The following is a 19,949-nucleotide window of genomic DNA, read 5'->3' as shown; positions in this document are numbered from 1 at the left end:
AGGTGCTGCGGGGGGGGGTGTGGGGGCAGAGTCCCCCGGGGATGGGATGGGATGGGATGGGATGGGATGGGATGGGAAGTAGGGACCACCCCAACCCCTCTCCCAGCCCGGCCCAGGGGGTGGTGGGGCAGCTGGAGGGATACTGGGCACTGAGAGGGGGTTCTCAAGCTGTCCTCCCTCTGCCCCCGGTGTCCGGGAGAGCTAGCAGCATGGTCGAGGGGTCGTGGGACCCCCCAGGGCTGGGTCTGCTGCCCGGGGCAGGTCTGAGGACAACTTTGGGTGCCTTGTGCTCCTCTGGGTCACCCCCAGCTACTGCTCCTCCATCAGCCTGCTTCCTCTGGGGCAGCTCTTCCCCTGGCAGTGCTACATCTGAGCTTGCGTGAACCTGCATCGAAAGCCTTGTAAAAGCCAAGGGATGTTACCTGAGCCTCTGTAAGCTCTTTGAGCTGAATCCCTAGGTGGTAAGGTGTATCCTAAACTTTTGAGGTGCTCGGAGTTTAAAATCCTACTACCAGTTAAATGTGCTGTTTCTCCTAGCTCTTAAATAATGCTTTTTCACAAGAGAGTTTACCTAGAGCTGACCTAATCAGTGTTTCTTAAATACACAAAAACACAGCTGGAAGATTCAGATAAGGGCAGAGCCCATTTAGCTATTTATCTTGAAGATTTTGTTCCCGTCTAAACTGGAACAACAAGTAGTAAAGGCACAAATGATGCTTTTGTGTGGTGTAGCTCTCCCATCGCCCTGTGCTGGACCCTTGGTCCTGCAGTATCTGAACGTGTTGGTGTGCCTCTCCTCGCAAGCAGCTCCTGCACTGGGGAAGCCTTGTCTCATGTAGGGGAGGAACGTGGGGTGCCCAAAAAATGAGAAAGCGCCGTTGCATCTTCAGCAGGCGAATCCACAGTCTGGGGACCGGCAACTGTAGTGATGAGCAGGCAGAGTATGGCAGAGCTGCTGCCCAGAGGGGCACCAGGGTCTTGCTGGCTTGGGACAACGGTGATGGCTCTGGGGAGAGAGGGAAACGTGATGCAGCTGGGTCTGCTCATGTAACATTGCATTTGCTGCGTTATAGGTTGGCTTTGATGGTTTCAGTGTCTTTCTGGAAGAGCAAGGTGTGAAGTCGGGACTCCTGCAGTCACTTGTCCTGATGGCAGCAGCATCCTTGCGTAGGTCCTGTAAGGCTGCTCCAAGGAGCAGAGGCAACAGGCTTGGCTGTGCCACGAGTCAGGCGGCAGGAGAGCTGTCTCGCTCTGGAGCAGGAAACATCCTAGGTGACAGCATGGTTGTGCACAGACTTAGCCTGGCCACAGACATGAAGTATTTCAAGCAGGTAAAGTTGCTGTGATGGCCGCATGGAGCAAAGCAACGCGCTCCCATCTTGTGAGTTGGACCATGAGCCGCAAAAGCCACAGCATCCCTGTCACTGCAGGGAACTGTGCTGGTGGGAAATGCTGGGGAAGGGGATCAGAGCTGTAAGGCTGCCCCCCACCTTGCCTGCAAGCATAGGAAGGAGAGAGTGACCCACCGATAAATAACTACTTAGAGTCTGTGCTCAAGCCAAGAACTGAGTGCCTTCTGTCTTTAAAATATTTAATATCTTAAGGGAATACGCATATTAAGGCATAACTTAATACAATCTTAAAACATAACTGTTTAGAGCTTTGTTTTGAAAGTTGTGAAGCTCTTCAGTATTTTGTGGTGAAAACGAGCAGTTCTGCAGGTCATTCTTTGTGGGGATGTAATGAGAAGTACCGAGGATTGCCTGAAGGAGGGACTGGTCCCCAGCACTACCTCCCTGCACTAGCAAACCTCAGATTTATCACTGAAATTGATGTGAAATGCTGGGTGCTCTGTGCTTTTGTAGATCTAACCCTGAAGCTGCCCAACAGCGGAGCTCCTCAGACAGTTTAGGTGCCTGTGTTGAAATGTTGGCTTTAATGCCATCAGGAGTTTCCCAACTGTCGCTGTAAAAGGAGAATAGAGGACTAAAGTCAAAATAGTTGAGAAATAAGTGTGTCTCTTAAACACTGAATTCAGTCAATGCTGTCTGGAAAAGTCACCTCTGCAGTGTTCTCTGTATGGGGTTTCTTGCAGAGGCGACACTTTTACCCTCTGGAAAGGAAAAAAAAACAAACCCAACCAACCAACTACAAGTTCCTCGATATATATATTATTTTTTTTTCCCCCAAGGCTTAGCTACCAGGCAGGAGTGAGCTGCTCAAAACGACACTCCCTGTATGTGTTATGAAAAACTGGCAGTATGATGCATGTGTGCTGGAAAGGCCAAGAAGTAGAAATAATCAAGGAGTTGTTGTGAAGATAGTCTCTATCGCTAATGGCTTGGTATCTTTTTGTATATCTGCTCACATGAGCTGTGTAAGGGACATGACCGATAACTAATGACTCAGCTATCTGCATGTGCCCTGACATTGCTGGATGTTACTTGTTTTCTAGGAAAAATATATTCTTAAATTACCTGCATAATACTACTTCTGTCTCTGTTGTAAAGGCAGTTGCCCACAGCAGTGAAGGAAAGAATCAGATTAATTTGTTTTAATAATTTTTGAAAGGGACTTTATTTAGTATTGTGTCGAACACTCTAGTGTTGCTGTCAGCTGTTTTCATCTGTTGTAAACTATGGACTAAATGATTTTTGGCAAACATTTTTTCGTACAGAGATCTATTATGGGCACACTTCATTTGCAAGCAGGGATTTCAAAGTTCACATCTTGTACTTGGCCTTATCTTAATGATAATGAACTCGCTCATGGGGTTTTATAGGAAATGCTGACATCCACTCCGTGGGCACAGGGCGTTTATCTGAAAGGGTGCAAGCTCAGCCTTCCAGCCTGTCTCCTGAGCCGAGCAAGCCCTGCAGGACAGTGCTTGGAGGGCTGCCAGGCGGGGAGTGAACCTGCTGCGAGCAGCTGGATGTGATTTCAGGGCTGCAAGCAGCTGTCTGCTCTTGCTGACCTCGGTGGGACCCCTCCTGTGCTTTCAGGGCTTCCTAGGATAATCTCCAGGTTATGGGAATGCCTGCTAACGTGGATCGCTCTGTTGGGCCATGTATTCAGCCCTCCTTAAGTCTGAGCTATGGAAAGTTTGCACCTTCTCAGGACTTGGCATCCACCCCTGGCCAGGCTTCTAGATTGTATTCCTTACTCTTGACTTGCCTGTAAGGTAACGTCCCTGAGAGTGAGTTGAAACAGTGGGTTTCAATTGAATTCTGTGGGTGGTAGGGCGGTCTACCACCCCTTTGGATGATATGTGGTGAGCGATCATAGTATAGGATGGGATCCTTTTCTCATCAGACCTTTTACATTTTTCCCTGGGAGTGCATATGAGTCTATGCATAGTCTGAAAAACCGAAGGCTGTATCAAGTGAAGTTTTTCCTAATAACCTTGCACCATAAAAAAGGTCTCCATTTAACAAACTTACAACTTACTCATCCTGAACAGTACTATGTTTGTCTCTCATGATTTGTTTCAAGCTGAACTTTTCCCATGTCTTCCAGTGTTTTTAAAGGAATGTTACTTAGTAGTTTCCATTAACTTGTGTTTTTTTCCCTTCCGCAGCTGCAAAGGGTAAGGGCAAGTCGGTAAGTATTGTTTTCTCTTATTAAAAAGCTGCTATACTGACTCTTTTTGGGTTACGCTGTTTGGGTAACTTTAGCAGTGCACAAAAAAAAATATAAAATCATCCTATAAACATACTTTAGAAGAATAAAATAATGAGTTATCGGCCAAGACATGCAAAGCAGCCTGGTAGCTTATTAAATCTCAGCTAAGCATTAGTGTGCTCACCACCCTGATAAAATGTCTGAAGAGCCTTTGGTGACTGGGCAGACATTGGTTAGGAGAAGGGTCCCTGGAGCCCATCCTGCATGTGGCTGAGTTGTCATCATCCACTGTCTCTCCCTTAGGACTCTTAATTTTCAGTGTTAGTTCTTCCTCTTGAATCTTTGAACTGTTAAGGACACCTGTCACGGCAACCCTATCTCTGCCTTTGCTTTTCTTATCTCGCAAGGTTTTACTCCAGACTTTCACGCAGATTTCTCACAGCTTAGTGGCTTCCTCAGCAGCCAAAGTCAAAGCTGTGGAGAGGGATGGTGTCAGACCTGTGCCTGGCACCCACAGGGCAGGGGAAGGTTACAGAGAGTGCTATAAAACATAACCTTTAGGTTACCTCTCCAGTGGTGGATCCACTGCTTTCTGGCCAATAGGGGTCACAGCAGAAGATGTTTCAGCAAATGTATGTGTGTGTATGCACGTGTATAATGCACCAGAGGATTAAAAGGACAGTATAGTGCAAAACAAGAGCAGTATAGGTCATATAGGACTTTTTACTAGGGCATGTAGTGATAGGACGAGGGGGAGTGGATTTAAACTGGAAGAGGGCAGGTTTAGATTGAACATTAAGAAGAAATTTTTCACTCTGAGAGTGGTAAGGCACTGGACCAGGTTGCCCGGAGAGGTTGTTGAGGCCCCATCCCTGGAGGTGTTCAAGGCCAGACTGGACGTAGCCTTGGGCAACCTGGTCTAGTGGAAGGTGTCCCTGCCCATGGCAGGGGGGTTGGAACTCGATGATCTTCAAGGTCCCTTCCAACCTAAACCATTTTATGATTCTATGACAGACTATCAAGGTATAGCTGCATATTCTCTTCTTGCTTGGATTATCTTGGAAAAATAGTAGGGCTACTGTAGCTTTCTCATGCGTGCCCCTGTTTGTGCTCAGCTGTTGGCTAAGACATGCAAATGTCCGCCAGCTCGGGGGCAGCCAGTAAAAACCCACCCACGGCTGATGTGCCGGCGTGTGAATGCAGGACATCTCTGCCTGGCACCCAAGTGCCAGTGGCTTAAAACAGAAACCCAGCCTTGGAGGAATTCTGTTACCTCCCCAGATCAGCACATAACACAGCTTGCAAAATAAGCTGTCTGTTGGGCAGTGTGATGGTGTAACACTGGGGAGGTTTGAGAACCCCAAGAACAACAAAAAGGTTTTAGTGAGGTTTTGTGAATTTCTGGTGGGGGTGGGTCCTGCCAGGACTGCCCTGTCCCTTTTTTTCTCTGTTAGGCCAGACACCAGGATGGTGGTCTCCTGCTTCAGATGGGGACATCCTCTCCTCCCCAGCTAGGTTTTACCCAATTACACTGGCAGAAACCAGCTGCACAGTGTGGGCATTTTAGGGCCTGACCCAACAACTGCTGAAATCAAAACCTTTTGGCTATACCTATGGGTGCTGAGCCAAACCTTCATGGTGTGGTTCCCCATCCACCTCCTCAGGAGCATGAATATTTGTGTGGCTTAGTGATGGTGCACGGACAGGGCTGGGTGGCGTTCTTGTGTATGAGCTCCAGTCCACCAAAAGCTGTGCCCAAATTGGGGCTGGTCATCTAGAGCTCCTGCTATCTTCAGCCGAGGGAAGCAGGCACCTTCAAGTTAACTTTATTTAATTTTGAGTTACATGTGGATGGTCTTCCTTGGGAGGCATTTCTTTGTGCCCATGGAGGATGTGATAAAACAAGGGTGACAAGATTCTATTTAAGCCTGTAATTTCTGTTGCTCTGAAGCAGGAGGAGTCCCACCTGACACTCGCCTCAGCTGAAGTCAGATTCTTTCACTGAAGCTTGCTTATCAAACCATGGGTAAAGACGTGCACTATATACTTGGTTCAGCTGATAACAAAGATCAATGCTGTTCGTGCTGCCTGGATATCCTCATGCCCGAGTCAGACTAAGTCAGCAATACTCTTGCCACGCACATTTTCATTTTTCTTGCAGTATTCAAAAAAAGCTTATTATATGAGGAGGGACTTCTTTACTTTGAGGATGGCAGAGCACTGGAACAGGCTGCCCAGGGAAGTGGTGGAGTCTCCCACTCTGGAGACATTCAAAACCCACCTGGATGCCGTCCTGTGCAACCTGCTGTAGGTGACCCTGCTCTGGCAGGGGGGGTTGGACTAGATGATCTCCAGAGGTCCCTTCCAACCCTGACCATTCTGTGATAGCACACAAGGCTCATCAAGCGTTGTGTTGTTCATTAAGGCTCTGGCCACAGGTTCTGCTGGAGACACAGGCTCTCCGATTTAATCATGTCAAGCAGGATTCTCCCACACAAGGTTTTTTCTTATTGAGCTAGAGAGTTAACTTTTTTCTGTCTCACATGGAATATGGATTGGTTTGATTCCTAAACCCTCACAACATGAAGACAAACAATGCCATAATTTTTTCTTGCCCATGCTTCTTATATTTCATAACTGTTTTGCCTCTGGGGTGTTCTGAGGATTATTAAAAATCCGATTTTTGCAACTTGCAGAATTAAACTCATAAAAAAGGTAAAATATGGAAGATTATGTTCAACTTGCATTCCTAGTCATTTTAATAGAAATGATATCTTGTATTCATCCACTAAGAAAAGTAGGCAATCAGAAGTTAAACTTCCAACTCTACTGATCATGCCAGATTTGTGCCTGCTGTGTGCTTTTTCCCTTTATTGCAATGGCAAGAGCCATGTCACAAACTGTGTGATGGTGACTGTGGAGATGCCTGTCACAGCAGGTGAAGGCTCAGTATATCTGCCAGTTAATGCCGTGCCATTTTAGTTTAGGAGTAGTCAGTTCTATCAGCAAGTCTGAAGAAATGAAGGATTCTTCATCAAGCAGAGTATTTGTAAGGATGGGGAGGTTTCCCGGGAGATTTGTTTGAACAAAATGTTTAAATGTTTATCTGTCTCAACTGGAGGTACTTAAAAATAGCCCCAGGCTTCTAACTTTGGTGTGCTGCAGGGGTTTAGCATGGTGGGGGTTTTGTTGGGTTTGGGTTTTGGTTGTTTTCAAAAACATTGGCTTTCTGCATATTTTTGGATATCAGTCAAGACTGGTCTAAGGGTTAGATGCTGAAGCTTCAAATGTGCACAATGCAACACTTAAAAGTCAAATGTAACATTGCTAAAGGTGACTTGAAAAGGGCAGATGGGAAGTCTGTAGAGCTCTGGGGACCAAGAGGGGAAAGCGAGAATTGACTTTTGGTTTGGGTAAAGCAGTGTCATTCCACAGAAGCCCATGCAGCCTCCTAACCCCTGAGAACATGCCCACTCCTGCTGAGTCTACATGGAGCTTGCTCAAGCTGTGTGTCACAGTGAGCAATGTTAGTCTGTCGCACAGCTCTGAGCTCACGCTGTCTGTCTCTTGCTTCCAGCCAAGCTGCTTTGGCTACCCCTTGAGCATCTTCTTCATCATCATCAATGAGTTCTGTGAGCGGTTCTCCTACTATGGCATGCGAGGTACGTCCCATGTCCTGTGTGTCCTTGTGCCTGCCGTTACTCATAAAGCCCTGACATTGGTTTCTAACCTGTTGTTTTGTTCTTCTTCCTACAGCGGTGCTCGTTTTGTATTTCAAATATTTCCTGCAATGGGATGACAACTTGTCTACAGCCATCTACCACACGTTTGTTGCTCTGTGCTACTTGACACCAATCCTTGGAGCACTCATTGCAGACTCTTGGCTGGGAAAGTTTAAGTGAGTGCTTCCTCAGAAAACAACTGAAAAACATGAAAGCTCATCTGACCTCAGTGGTACTGAAACTCTCTCCTAAAGCAGCAGCTCAGAACAACATCTTCGGAGCTGGTGTTGGCTCCCCCAGGACTGTGTTTGGTGTCTGGTTTGGGTTCTTTCCCCCCAGATCTTGAGGCCTTAATTGATTTAGCTCAGACCTGAAACTCCACTAGAGTTAACAAATCTTACAGTTCTGCTGATCATTTAAGGGTAGTAGCTTCTTTCCAGGCATGATGCGTGTTTCTTTCTCATTTGGACAAAATGTAAGCTAAACTAAGGAAAAGTGTTCACCAAGCTGTAAAGATAGATACTGGAGACTATAATTACATTGGATTGAATCTTTACCTATTGCAGGTGGCCAATGAAATTGTGAACTACTGTGTTATCTGGTATTAAGTGGGACTTAAGGAATATATTCTAAAGTATTGAGCAATTTTAGCATTAACTTGACAACTCAGTGGGAGGATTTACTGAGTTGCAACTCTTCCTTTAAATGATGAATTCTGGGTTTTTACCTGTGTGATAGTTGCTCAGACAAGTACTGCTGAGTGAAGTGCTTTGATAGGTAACCAAATTATTTCCAACAGCGTGATCTCGCTCTCCTTTGCTGAGGTCGTGATTCTAATAGTGTTTACTTTGCCAGAAAAAAAAAAAAAGCGCAATAAAGATTTTATGGAGGGATATGAGTCAGGAATGTTAGCTGGCTTGTCAAAGGTCTTCCAGAGATTAGAGATGAAGCTGGCTCTGCAGTTGGTCGACTGAAGGCTGCACCATCTTCTTCTGCTGTGGCGACAGCCTCTGGGAGACCAGGGCTGGGACCGCTGCCATGCGTGCTCTCCGGAGCCAGCCTGACCCATCTAAGCTCGTTGCAAATAGCTTGATGTCTTGCAGACTGCAGCCTGAATGTATGTGTACTCACTTTGTTCAGATGATATGATTTTTTTTTAATTATTATTATTTTTAAATCTATTTTGGTTTCTTACCTGTTTTATCAGACAAAGCTTTGCAGACCTTGACATCCCTTCTCCTCTGGTACTTGTGTATACCAGTGCCACAGCTGCGAGCCCCTGGCCACCAGACCCTTAACAGGAGCTTGGTAGGATGGCTCAGGGCTTAAAACTGGAACTTTAAGCTTGACAAGAAAAAAACATGCTTTAGAGGGGGTGGCAAATAAATCTGGGTTTCATGTATAGATGCCCTAAAATACAACAAGGTGCCATGAGGAAAGCTTAAACAATAATTCTTTTTAAAAAAAAAACACCCTATGATAAGAGAAAGAGGCGGTTGTCCAAGTACTGTTAAGCCCTCTTACAGGAGAGACTCAGACCTTACACAGTCAGTGTCCTCTGTGCAATGTCTGCCAAGGGGCATGCTGGGACCTGCTCACATATTGTTAGAAGTGAAGTTCTTGGGAAAAATAGTACAGAAATCACAATTATTTTTTAAACTGGGTACCACCTATGCCGTGTCAGTTGCTTAAGTGTTGTCTTCACAGCATGCTTATGATCCTCACTCACAAATGAAACCCAGAAGTTTCTCTCCTGGCCAGCTCAGGTTTAACTTCACTTGGAAACTTTCTCCCAAGTTGTTAAGCAACTAAAGTAACTGTGCTATTAAAAAAAAAAATAAAAAATTCTAGTTTATCTACTAAATAGCAGATTCACTGTTGCCCCACTTTGTAGAGATTGTTACCCTCCTACAGGGAAAATCCAGGGAAACCTTGTTCTAAAGTGAGGAGGACTTTGTCAATGGTGTGAGTGATTCTGTCTTCCTCTGTTCCTCTTGTCCCACTTTGGTGCTCCAAACTTGCTGTGAGTATCTCTTGCCTTTGCCAATTAGATTCAGTTTGTCCTATGTCCTTGAGCCTTGCCCTTCGTTGTCATGGGACTGTTTCTTCTGCAAACTAGAGTTTTAAATAATTTCACATCACCGCATCCCATTTCTCTCGCTTTTCCTCCAAACCGGAGACCTGGGTCTGTGCCTATTGAGTGGAGCCCCAACCAAGGAAGCGGATGAATATAGATTAAACTATGGTCACGTACTTAAGCTCCAACGAAGTGAAAATGGAGTATGTTCTTACGTACAAGAAAGAGGAATTCACCCTCAAGGCATGGGAGTGAGGGCTGGTGACTGCAGTATCACCTTCCCAGGCAGCTGCTGGCAGAGGACAGTCAGGCTGAGAGGCTGCAGTCTGGACTCTTCAGTGCTGCTCTCACTCTGCTCTGAGTTTAAAGCTGTTGGTACACTTACAACTAAGAGAGTGGGGTAGTAGAGTGTTGTTCACAACAGTATTTTGGGGAAGCTTGCATGTTTAAAGTAGATTTATTATTATTTTTTTTTTTACTCCTTGCAGCTAAAATATAAAAGAACATAAAATGTTTAAACAAAACCAGCGTCAGTTGTGTACTTCAGTGTTGTAGTGTCGTCCATTTTGAACTTCAGTGTATATGAAATATGATAATGGCATTCTCTAGTTGGTTATTAAAAAGGCAACCACTGGAGAGGTTTAAATATCTCCCGTGACCTGGTGATGTCTACAGAATCCATTTGTCATCTTGCCTTGCTTAATTAAACAAGGCTAGCTAAAATGATAATAAAAAAAGAAACAAACAGAATAGAAATATTGTGACAGAGGTATGTGGGCAGATTTCTACAGTAGCTTGTGTTGAGTCCATAACTTGTGGCATCTGTTAATTTTGCTACTTTACTAAGCATCTTTGAAATGAGCAAAAGTCTGCATTACCTGTGTGTGTATGTATATATGTGTAATTGTCTTAATATATCTAAAAAATTATCTCCTCTCTTTACAACAGGACCATTGTCTCCTTGTCCATTGTCTATACGATTGGGCAGGCAGTCATGTCTGTGAGCTCCATAAATGACCTGACGGATCAAAACCGCGATGGCTCTCCTGATAATATACCGCTGCACATGTGAGTTGCCTTCTGCATGGGTTTTTCCCAGGCTGATGAAGGGTGGGAGAGCTTACGCCTTAAACTTCTGTTATTTGAATTTCAGCTGTCTTGCAATCAGTCTTTCATGTATGCTTTAAGTAAGAAAACAAAGTGATTTGGTTCATTTGGTTATTTTTTTCTTTTTCTACTTTGTTCCAGTGCTCTGTCCATGATTGGCTTGATCCTCATTGCACTTGGTACTGGTGGGATCAAGCCCTGTGTGTCAGCGTTTGGTGGAGATCAGTTTGACGACGACCAGGTAACAACATCTTTCAGATTTTCAATTGTACAGATACTCTTACTGATGTTTGACTATTATAATACTCTAATAATATGCATATTTAGACATGTGCATTACTGTAGTGTTTCCTGAGTGGCTGAAGGAGGAGCTGGGTAACTATTTGCTTTGAACTGTGCAAACAGAGATGCTGATTGTTCAATCTAGGCTAATCGATGTGGTTCTGGCCAAGCCTTCTAAACATCTTTTTGTTTTTACTGTAGGAAAAGCAAAGATCCAGATTCTTCTCTATCTTTTATTTGTCCATTAATGCCGGAAGTCTCCTATCTACTATAATCACCCCAATTCTCAGAGGTAAGGCCACGCATTTGTTTATAAAATAGTTAAACATCAGTAAAGGATAAGTGGTGGCTTGCAGTCCAGTTAAGTTTAAATGAACGTTCTGGTCTTTGACACCTTGTGGAGTTACCCGGCAAATAGTCTTCAAGTTTTCACCTATGTCATCTAAATCCTGACAGGTGAGGACTGTCAACACCGAGCCAGTTTGAGATCTGAATTGCCTTTAGGATTAGAAGTACTAGATCTGAAGAGATATGCTGAAGCCATCCCACTTGTATGCCTAACACATGCTTTAATTCCATGGCGGTACAAACGTGGCACCTCTTCCAATGCCTTTAAAACCATCACACAAGAAAGAGTTGTACTGTTTTCTGGGAAGGCGGGAGAGAGCCCTTTATTTCAGAAGTGGAGACTATTCTAAAGTGCACCCACGCAAAGTACAGAAGCATCTATGCACATGGGAACACATTTATCCATGTGACAAAGTAAAGCATGTTTTTCATATCGTTAAAGGAGAAAGTTATTTTTCTCTTCCACTTATAGCAAATAGCATGATCCTAAACAAAAAGCAAATAACTCACTGATCCATATGCGTATGGATTTTCGTGGCAAGCTTACACAGATGGTGCTGTATGGATGTGCTTGGCAGGAGTTTGAGAAGGCTCTTTTTCTCAAAAGAAAGAAAACAGCATGTGAGTTCCAGAATAACCCTAAAGCACCAGGCTGGAATTCTGGCCTTTGGATTTCTTGACTGGAACAGACTGTGTAGAAGCATTTTTAGATGTTTACTTACTGCATATTCTATCCTTTCCCAAAATGGAAGGAGATACGCACAAGGCACAATGTGCAGTTTACTTCCATGCTGATACAGGGTGAAAGCTACCTTGGAAAAACAGACAGCTTGGAAAAAAAGTCAGCTGAGGAAAGTGATACCTGTAAAGGTTTAACCAGAAGGCTAATACAACTAAGTCAAGACATTCATTAGCTGCAAGCTAATATTTTTTTCAAACCAAACTCTCTAATCCTCCTGTTAGAAGTATGGTGGCAAAGGTAATAATTTTGCTTAGTCTTTTACTTTTCCACATTAGTTTCTATGTGCACACTCTGAGTATCATTTCAGGATGTGTGCATGAATTTTATAAAGTCAAATCACTGACTGCTGCCGGGGCCAGTGTGAGGGGTGGTGCCTTTGAGAATGTTTTCAACAAGCTACATCCTTTTGTATGAACTTGTCCCAAAACTTTTGTAATCTAGTTCCTTTCTCACCAAGAACATGCCTTTGATCCTTCTAGGTTCCAACCTGAACCACTCTGTGATTTATTTTAATTTTTTTTTGTGATACATAATTCCCCTTTCTAATAATGAAAGATAAGTTGGATACTGATCATCCACTCTGTCAATAATGTTAACAGAGATTTTTTTTTAATAGTATTTTTTGTCCCCTGAGTTAACAATGAATGCAAAGAACAGAAACCCTGTGTAAAATACAGTGCTGACTGAGACTCTTATCTAATGTTGCCTTGTACTTCAGCTCAAGAATGTGGCATTCATAGCAAACAGCGGTGTTACCCACTAGCTTTTGGAGTTCCTGCTGCCCTCATGGCTATCGCCTTGGGTAAGTGAAACAGTTTCCATCTTGCTGCTTTGGTTATAGACATGACTAGTTTATAAATATCTCAGAATAACAAGAAAATAGTAGAAATCTCCAGGTATCGACCTCTACCAATACCTGATTTTTTCTGCAATTTTTGACTTAAGCTCTTTTCTTGAGGGGTGTGTGGGTGGGATTAACCTGAAGCACTCACTTTTACAGAAAAGACTGATTTACCAGGAGAGATTGATGGGGCTGAGGGGAGGCACAAATATACTATTGAATTCTGTACATTATGTAATTTACTGTTGGTATTTCTTGGACTACTGGAGTGTATAAATAAGATCTTTCGAGTGTAGTGTGAGAACTCTTGAGAAAATGTGGGGTTTGGAAACTATCCCTAGTCCAGGATGGCAAACTGTATACGGTAATTCTCCCCGCACTGGAGACAAGCCATACTGGTCTGTCAGTATTTCTCAAACACCTGCATTTTTACCAGCTGTGCTCCGGGTCACTCCCCAAGCCTTTCTGCCGCAGCACAAAGACCAAGAAGCTGGGAGTGTGTGTCAGTATGTACCATAGTACCCCGCATGGTCCTGGTCCTTCATGGTCCTGACTGGGAGCCCACCCAGGGTGGGTCTCCAGCTACCAGTGACCCTATCTTGCCTGTGCGCCCCAACCCAGGGCGGACAGGGGCCGTGGGAGTTTGCCAATGTCCTGCCCCGCACGTGGGAGGGTGAGGCTGGGCAACGTGCCTGGGCATGGGAGCTGAGGACACCTCGGCCGGTCCTGCGATTCGGGCAGAGCCTCACGTGTCCCTGCGTGATGTGAGCTGCAGTGTCCTGGGCTCCTGAAGAGTAGCCCATAAAGCTGTCTTCATCTGGCACAGCAAGGCCAGAGCCAAGGTCCTAAGTGGTCCTTGTTTTCAAATAACCTAATGTCCCACTGAGGACTTACCCCGGGAGCTTCCAGGTTTAGTCCTTTGTCTTAAATAGAAGCAATCTGCTAGTAGAATCTGCCAATAGGCAATTTCGTTGCTCCTTAGGAGGTTTATTCCTTCCCTGATCTAACCCCTTGACTGTTACCGCTTCCATACCACATTATTTGCCACTATTTTCAATAAATCCTGAGTTGCTTTTGGTTTCTGTTTGCATGTTGTAGTTGTGTTCATAGTTGGAAGCCCAATGTACAAGAAAGTTCAACCTCAAGGAAATATAATGGTTCAAGTTTCCAAATGCATTGGGGTAAGTACTGTTTGTATTCAGCAATTTTTGCAACTGTTCGGTAAACTTACCTAGATCAGAAATCTGTCACAGTACAAGGGAAGCTTCTGAAGTTCTTTACTTTTTTTTTTTCCTTACAGAAGGCTTCTTACTGACATGTCCAGATTTAGACTGCCTTTTTATTTATCTGTTTCTTGGCTTACGTGTTAACTCATACACAAAGGAAACAAAGTCAGATGTCAGTGATGTCTGAAAGCTTATCCCAGCCGCTGGGAATCATTCCTCCCTCATTTGTGCACCTTTTTGCGGCCCTGTAGTAAGAGACAAACATGCCTTGACCAAAGCCAAGAGCAGAGCTGCTAGAATATCTTATCAGCAACAATTTGTTGCTTATCAAAAGAATGTTATTTACAATGCAGAGGTATATTGATCCCCACTGTATTAGGGAGGTCAGGGGGGTTACATGTCAGTGCAAGCTTGCAAGGAAGGGAGCTAAATCTGCATGTCTCAACTTTGAAATCAGGGGATTTTTTTAGTCTATGGGCTTCTTAATTCTCCATGCAGATCTGCCAGCCTGTTATAGCCCAGACCATCGCTTGACTTGTAAGCACTGTCAAAACCAAATCTCCATAGAAACATAGAATGGTTTAGGTTGGAGAGGACCTTAAAGATCATAGAGTTCCATCTATAGATGATTTTGGTCATCGCTTAAAGTGCTGGCCCTAAGGCCCAGCTCAGCCATGCGTGCTAGTCCATGCAGAAAGTCCTAGGAGTTCTTCAGGACTATTTGTGTATATTCAGTATCAAGGTATGAGGAATATCTACAAGATGCAGCTTCTCACAGTGAAATATACTGTTATAGCCATTCAGCTTTGAAAACCTGTGCATATGACATTCCTCTGTTTATTGTTGTACATAAGTAAGCCTGAAGTAGGAAGGTCTTCAAGTTCCTAACAGCAACCCACATTGAGAGAGACCACTCTGAGCTGTTTGGTTCGCTTCATCCCAGGTGCACGCTCCACTGGATATGCAGTGTGAGGCCTTAAATGCAATATTCCCTTAACTACTTAGAGCAGTTAACAAAAGTAATCCACCTCTAGCACCTTCTAAAGCAGGAGCGTCATCTTTAATGACAAAACAGTTTATAGCATTTATAAATATTTGTAATGCCATTAAACAAATTTCTGCCTCTCCTCAGTTTGCCATCAAAAACCGGTTCCGGCATCGCAGCAAGGCGTTCCCCAAGAGGGAGCACTGGCTAGACTGGGCGAGTGAGAAGTATGATGTAAGTACTGCGTGAGCACTCCTGTGTCCTGACATCTCCTGACCCTCAGCTTCTCTTCTGTCTGCTCTGATCCATTGCCTCAAGCGCTGGGTAAATACTTTTGGGACTCTCAATCGTTTAGAAGCAAGTGGTCTGGCCAAACCTCAGTGCTCCCCTGGGATTGCAGGTTACCATCCCAGCTCCCGTGGGAGAAAGCAGAGCTGTGTATGCGTCAATGCTCTGTGTGACCATAGGCTGCCCAGGGAAATTCGAGGGAGGTGAAGAAAAGACTAGTTCCCTTGCTGAACAAATACAAGCACCTGTTAGTTTTTGAATTAGTAAAATAGCAGGTATTATTCTTGTCAACTCTTTGTTTCTCCCAGTCTAGCAGCTTCAGAGCCACCTTCACAAAAAAAATATGCTGGTTTAACGACTGTAGAAGGGAAATATGGGCATAATGTTAATGCCCAGGGCCATAGCCCTTGTCTTAGGATCGAACTGCAGAATTATGCTTAGGAATTTCGGCTTAAGTGGATAAACAGAGCATTCCGCGCCCCCCCCCCCACCACCACCCCCCACTCAGTACAAGCTCCTTTCCATGACTCTGTAAGCCTTGTGTCCCATAGTCCCCTGCCGTGTCCCTTCTCTCCTATCTACCCTGCCCTGTTGTCAATGGCAGCACAAACCTTAGCCTGTCCCCTTTATTTTCCTTTTGCCTATATGCATTTTTCACGTGCGAAATGCATTCCTCAGTCACCTGTCATTCAAACGCCTCCTTCCTAGGAACATAATCTCATGCATGCCAAGAGACCAGGTTTCTCCGATATCAATGTCACCTTTAACCGGCAGCCCTTCCCACACCCGTAGGAAGACCTTGTGCTTTTTAACACAGATCAGCAGACATACCCACAACATGCAAAGTTCAGGACGTGGGTAAACATTAGAATCATAGCATTGTTTTGGTTAGAAGAGACCTTTAAGATCATCAAGTCCAACCGTTAACCTAGCACTGCCAAGTTCCCACTAAACCATGTCCCTCAGCACCACATCTACATATCTTTTAAATGCCTCCAGGGATGGTGATTCAACCTCTTCCTTGACAGCCTCTTCCAATGCTTGATAACCCTTCCAGTGAAGGAATTTTTCCTAATATCCAATCTAAACCTGCCTTGGTGCAACTTGAGGCCATTTCCTCTAGTCCTATCACCTGTTACTTGGGAGAAGAGATTGACCCCCACCTCTCTACAACCTCCTTTCACATAGTTGTAGAGAGCGATAAGGTTTCCCCTCAGCCTCCTTTTCTCCAGGCTAAACAACCCCAGTTCCCTCAGCTGTTCCTCATACGACTTGCTCTCCAGATCCCTCACCAGCTTCGTTGTCCTTCTCTGGATACGCTCCAGAACCTCAATGTCTGCCTTGTAGTGAGGGGACATGATGTGTCTTTACGTCTTTACCTTTTGCTGTGCTGCAAATAGCAGGCTGCAACTGTGTCTTTTTCTTTTTTTGACTAATTCCTGTTTTGTAATTCTTGTATGCTGCAGAAACGACTGATTGCTCAGACTAAGATGGTGTTGAAGGTGCTTTTCCTTTACATCCCTCTCCCCATGTTCTGGGCGCTTTTTGACCAGCAGGTAAAGTAGAAATTGTTTGGCTTTACAATTAGGGCTGTGCCATGTCACGCTATGTACTCTGAAGTCACCAGACATTAAAGATGCCTATATGAGGGTGGAAACAAATTCTTTGCAAATCTTTTAACCTGGTTCTAATGCAAAGGGGTAATTATTGAGTCACCTTAGTACAGGATGTTCTGCAGCGAGGGGAAACTCTTTTTATTTTGACATACCCAGGGCTGATGCAGTGACTGAGGCCTCTCCAAATCTCCTATCAGCCAGGACTTGGAGAGTGAAACAGTAACTTAAAGCTTTCTTAGTTCTCACTCTTCTTCAACTCTCAGTTGGGAGATGCAGTGTAGAGTCCTAGCGCAAATGCTCTGGAGAATCAGGGATTAAATGAGCTGAGTGACAGCTTGCTTAATCACCCAAACTTGGTATAAATACCTCGCACCTTCAAGCAGAAGTATAAGCCTATAATTCCTATCCACTTGGTGGACTGAGTGCTCAGGACTCATGAAAGCAGGCTTTCAGACTGAAGTGTTGAAGTATGAATTTAGGAAGGTATCTGAGAGAAGCAGAGGCTGAAAGTTTTATCCAAGGCAGAGTGTAGGAAGCTTGGTCCAGGTTGCCTGGATCATGCTGCTGTAGTCCTGTACCTGTGAGCCGTAACTCTCAACGTGACCTGTTACAAGTAGGCAACCTCGCTGCGAAATTCAGAACTAAATACCCCTTACACGAATAATAACTACCACCTCTCAGCGGTACATTGCGGGTGGTTGAAGGCTCTTCCCACGGATGCAGCGATACACGTTCCTGTTTCACCCTGGGATCGGGCTGCAAGTCAGCCCCGCTTGATCCAGTTCCGGGTGGGTTTTGTGGGCAGAGGGCTCGAGGCAGGCTGAGCCATGGGAAGGAGGGGTGGACGTGTCAGCGGTGTGGGGCGCTCGGCACAGGCAGGTGGCACAAAGGTGCTCAGGTGGCTTCCGTGTACAGCAGACGGCGGTGCTCTGCGCAGGATGTCCGTGCCATCTCTCCTGCTAATCTCTACATAATTTTCCACTCTATTTCACGAAACTAGTAAGTGAAGTGAAATGGACCATGAGGATCATTTTGTTCAAATGTTTGCGTTGCAGAGTAAGAACACTCCCCTAGCAAGCCAGATTTATTTTATATATTGTATGTCTTTCTCAACACTTGACATATAAAAACAACTCAAGAGAAAACTGAAAATTGATTTACTGTGGCATTTAACTTTCTCTTCTTTTGTTAAGGGGTCAAGATGGACACTGCAAGCCACAACAATGGACGGGAATTTTGTAGGTTACTCTTGCTTTTTTCTTAATTTACATTTATTTTTTTAGATTGGTTTTATTTGTTGTCATAATGTTAAAACCTGTTTATCTTTTCTTCACCAGGGAGCTATTCAGATTCAACCAGACCAAATGCAGGTAATCTTATATCTGACAATTCAAAGTACTTCCTAAAGATTATATCTATGTATATATATTTTTAACTGTCCTTCATTTGAAAAAAAACTCTGAAAAAATACTCAATTTTTTCCCTTATGTTCATCTTCAACAGACTGTGAATCCAATCCTGATTATTATAATGGTCCCAGTTGTAGATGCTGTGGTTTACCCTTTAATCAAGAAATGCAAGATTAACTTTACGTAAGTCGATGTACTTACCTGACTTCAACAGAGGCTCATTTTGGTGGTTTCTTTAAACTGCTCTTTCAGCCCTAATATAATAAGAGCAAGTATTCAGTTAGGGAGAAAATAATAGTGTATTTAAAATGGAGTTAAGATTTTTTTGGTTTTTATTTTCATTTGTTAAAAAATAGAATTCTGCAAGTGGTATGTACAGGCACCGTAAGACTAGGGGAAGCGAATCTAATGGTAAAGTAACAATATTATGCAATCAAGGGAAAACTTTTTGACTGCAGGAGAGATGCTGTTTACTGTTTTCCACTTGCCCCTTGCCTACCCCCTCTCCCTCCCAAAGTATTATAAGTAGAAATACAACATGCATCCATAGCGCGTGTCGTGTTTTGGGCTTAAAACTACCTGAGACAAGACGTGTTTCCTCTTCAGTCCCAGTGAGGAGACTGGCTCACTGGATGCTTCTAGGTGCAGTTTCAAAGGGCACTGCATATTATATTTAATGTTAGTAACGAAGTGGCTAGCACTCGCAAATTGGAGGAGCAGAGCAGAATATAGTTCTTAACACAATTCTTATAGGGCTAAGATGTGATGCTGGTTTTCCATCTAGTTATGAAAAATTTGGAGGGGTGTGTCCTGTGCTGGAAACAGTCATTTGTGGACACTCTACTTTTGACAAATAATACCATAAATAAAATGGCATTTTATTTGCTATTGGCATGCCAAAATGGCATTTAAGGCATACCTTAAACTTATCCTTATGACTTACCTGAATGTCAGTAGACATCTGCTAATTCAACATATTTCCCTGACTTTCTCTGTTCAGTATTATTTTGATTTAAACATAGCAAAATAGACACAAGTCGTTACCCTTTTTAAAAGGCATAACTTCTTGTCTCTTCATGTTTTAAAGCTAACAGCCACACTGGATTGGGATTTTTTTTTTTTTCTTCCTGTAGATCAGACTTTCCCAGAAACCCAATTTGGTCAATGTTTGAGCAGGTTATTAAGATGCTGCAGGAAAGATACATTTTCCCAACAAATTGACGTACCCAGCTTAGCAGAACACTCTGTAACAATGTCAGCCCTTCAAATGGTGATAACGTGCTAGTTGTGGCCGTTCGAGTTTCCCACCTTTCTTTTGGAAAGAAAGCCTCTAACAGCTGCAGCTTTGAATCAGTATTTGTCTTACAACTCACACACGTGTCTTGTTTCTGCACTAGGCCCCTGAGGAAGATCACTGTGGGTATGTTCCTTGCGTCCTTGGCTTTTGTTGCTGCTGCCCTTGTGCAAGTGCAAATTGACGTAAGTTCACCCACATGCAAGTATTTACTAGTAACATTTAGTTGTTAATGCGGAACAAAGTGTGTTTAAGGTGAAAGAGAGCCAAGACTCCTAAATTCGGAACAAAGCAGACGAGCAAAGAAGTAGAGGGAAGGAAAACATTATGCTAATCACACCACTGCAATATACTTTAATAAAATTGAATAGCTATGAACACCATCCTGAAA

At 44.0% G+C, this 19,949-nt stretch overlaps 1 protein-coding gene across 1 annotated transcript in view; it reads left to right on the top strand.

Annotated features, from left to right (window-relative positions):
* Positions 1-19,949, top strand: part of SLC15A1 (solute carrier family 15 (oligopeptide transporter), member 1) — a 28,199-nt gene that overhangs the window by 640 nt on the left and 7,610 nt on the right. The window contains 15 exon segments of the mRNA XM_009891966.1: positions 733-835; positions 1,074-1,331; positions 7,199-7,283; positions 7,378-7,519; positions 10,369-10,488; positions 10,669-10,768; positions 11,011-11,101; positions 12,618-12,701; positions 13,839-13,921; positions 15,099-15,185; positions 16,706-16,795; positions 18,049-18,093; positions 18,193-18,225; positions 18,359-18,447; positions 19,662-19,743. Of these exon segments, the coding sequence (XP_009890268.1) occupies positions 733-835; positions 1,074-1,331; positions 7,199-7,283; positions 7,378-7,519; positions 10,369-10,488; positions 10,669-10,768; positions 11,011-11,101; positions 12,618-12,701; positions 13,839-13,921; positions 15,099-15,185; positions 16,706-16,795; positions 18,049-18,093; positions 18,193-18,225; positions 18,359-18,447; positions 19,662-19,743 (1,492 nt within the window).

Source organism: Charadrius vociferus, unplaced genomic scaffold, assembly GCF_000708025.1.
Source record: "Charadrius vociferus isolate BGI_N301 unplaced genomic scaffold, ASM70802v2 scaffold110, whole genome shotgun sequence".
Classification (NCBI taxonomy): domain Eukaryota; kingdom Metazoa; phylum Chordata; class Aves; order Charadriiformes; family Charadriidae; genus Charadrius; species Charadrius vociferus.
This window is presented reverse-complemented; position numbering and strand designations above follow the sequence as displayed.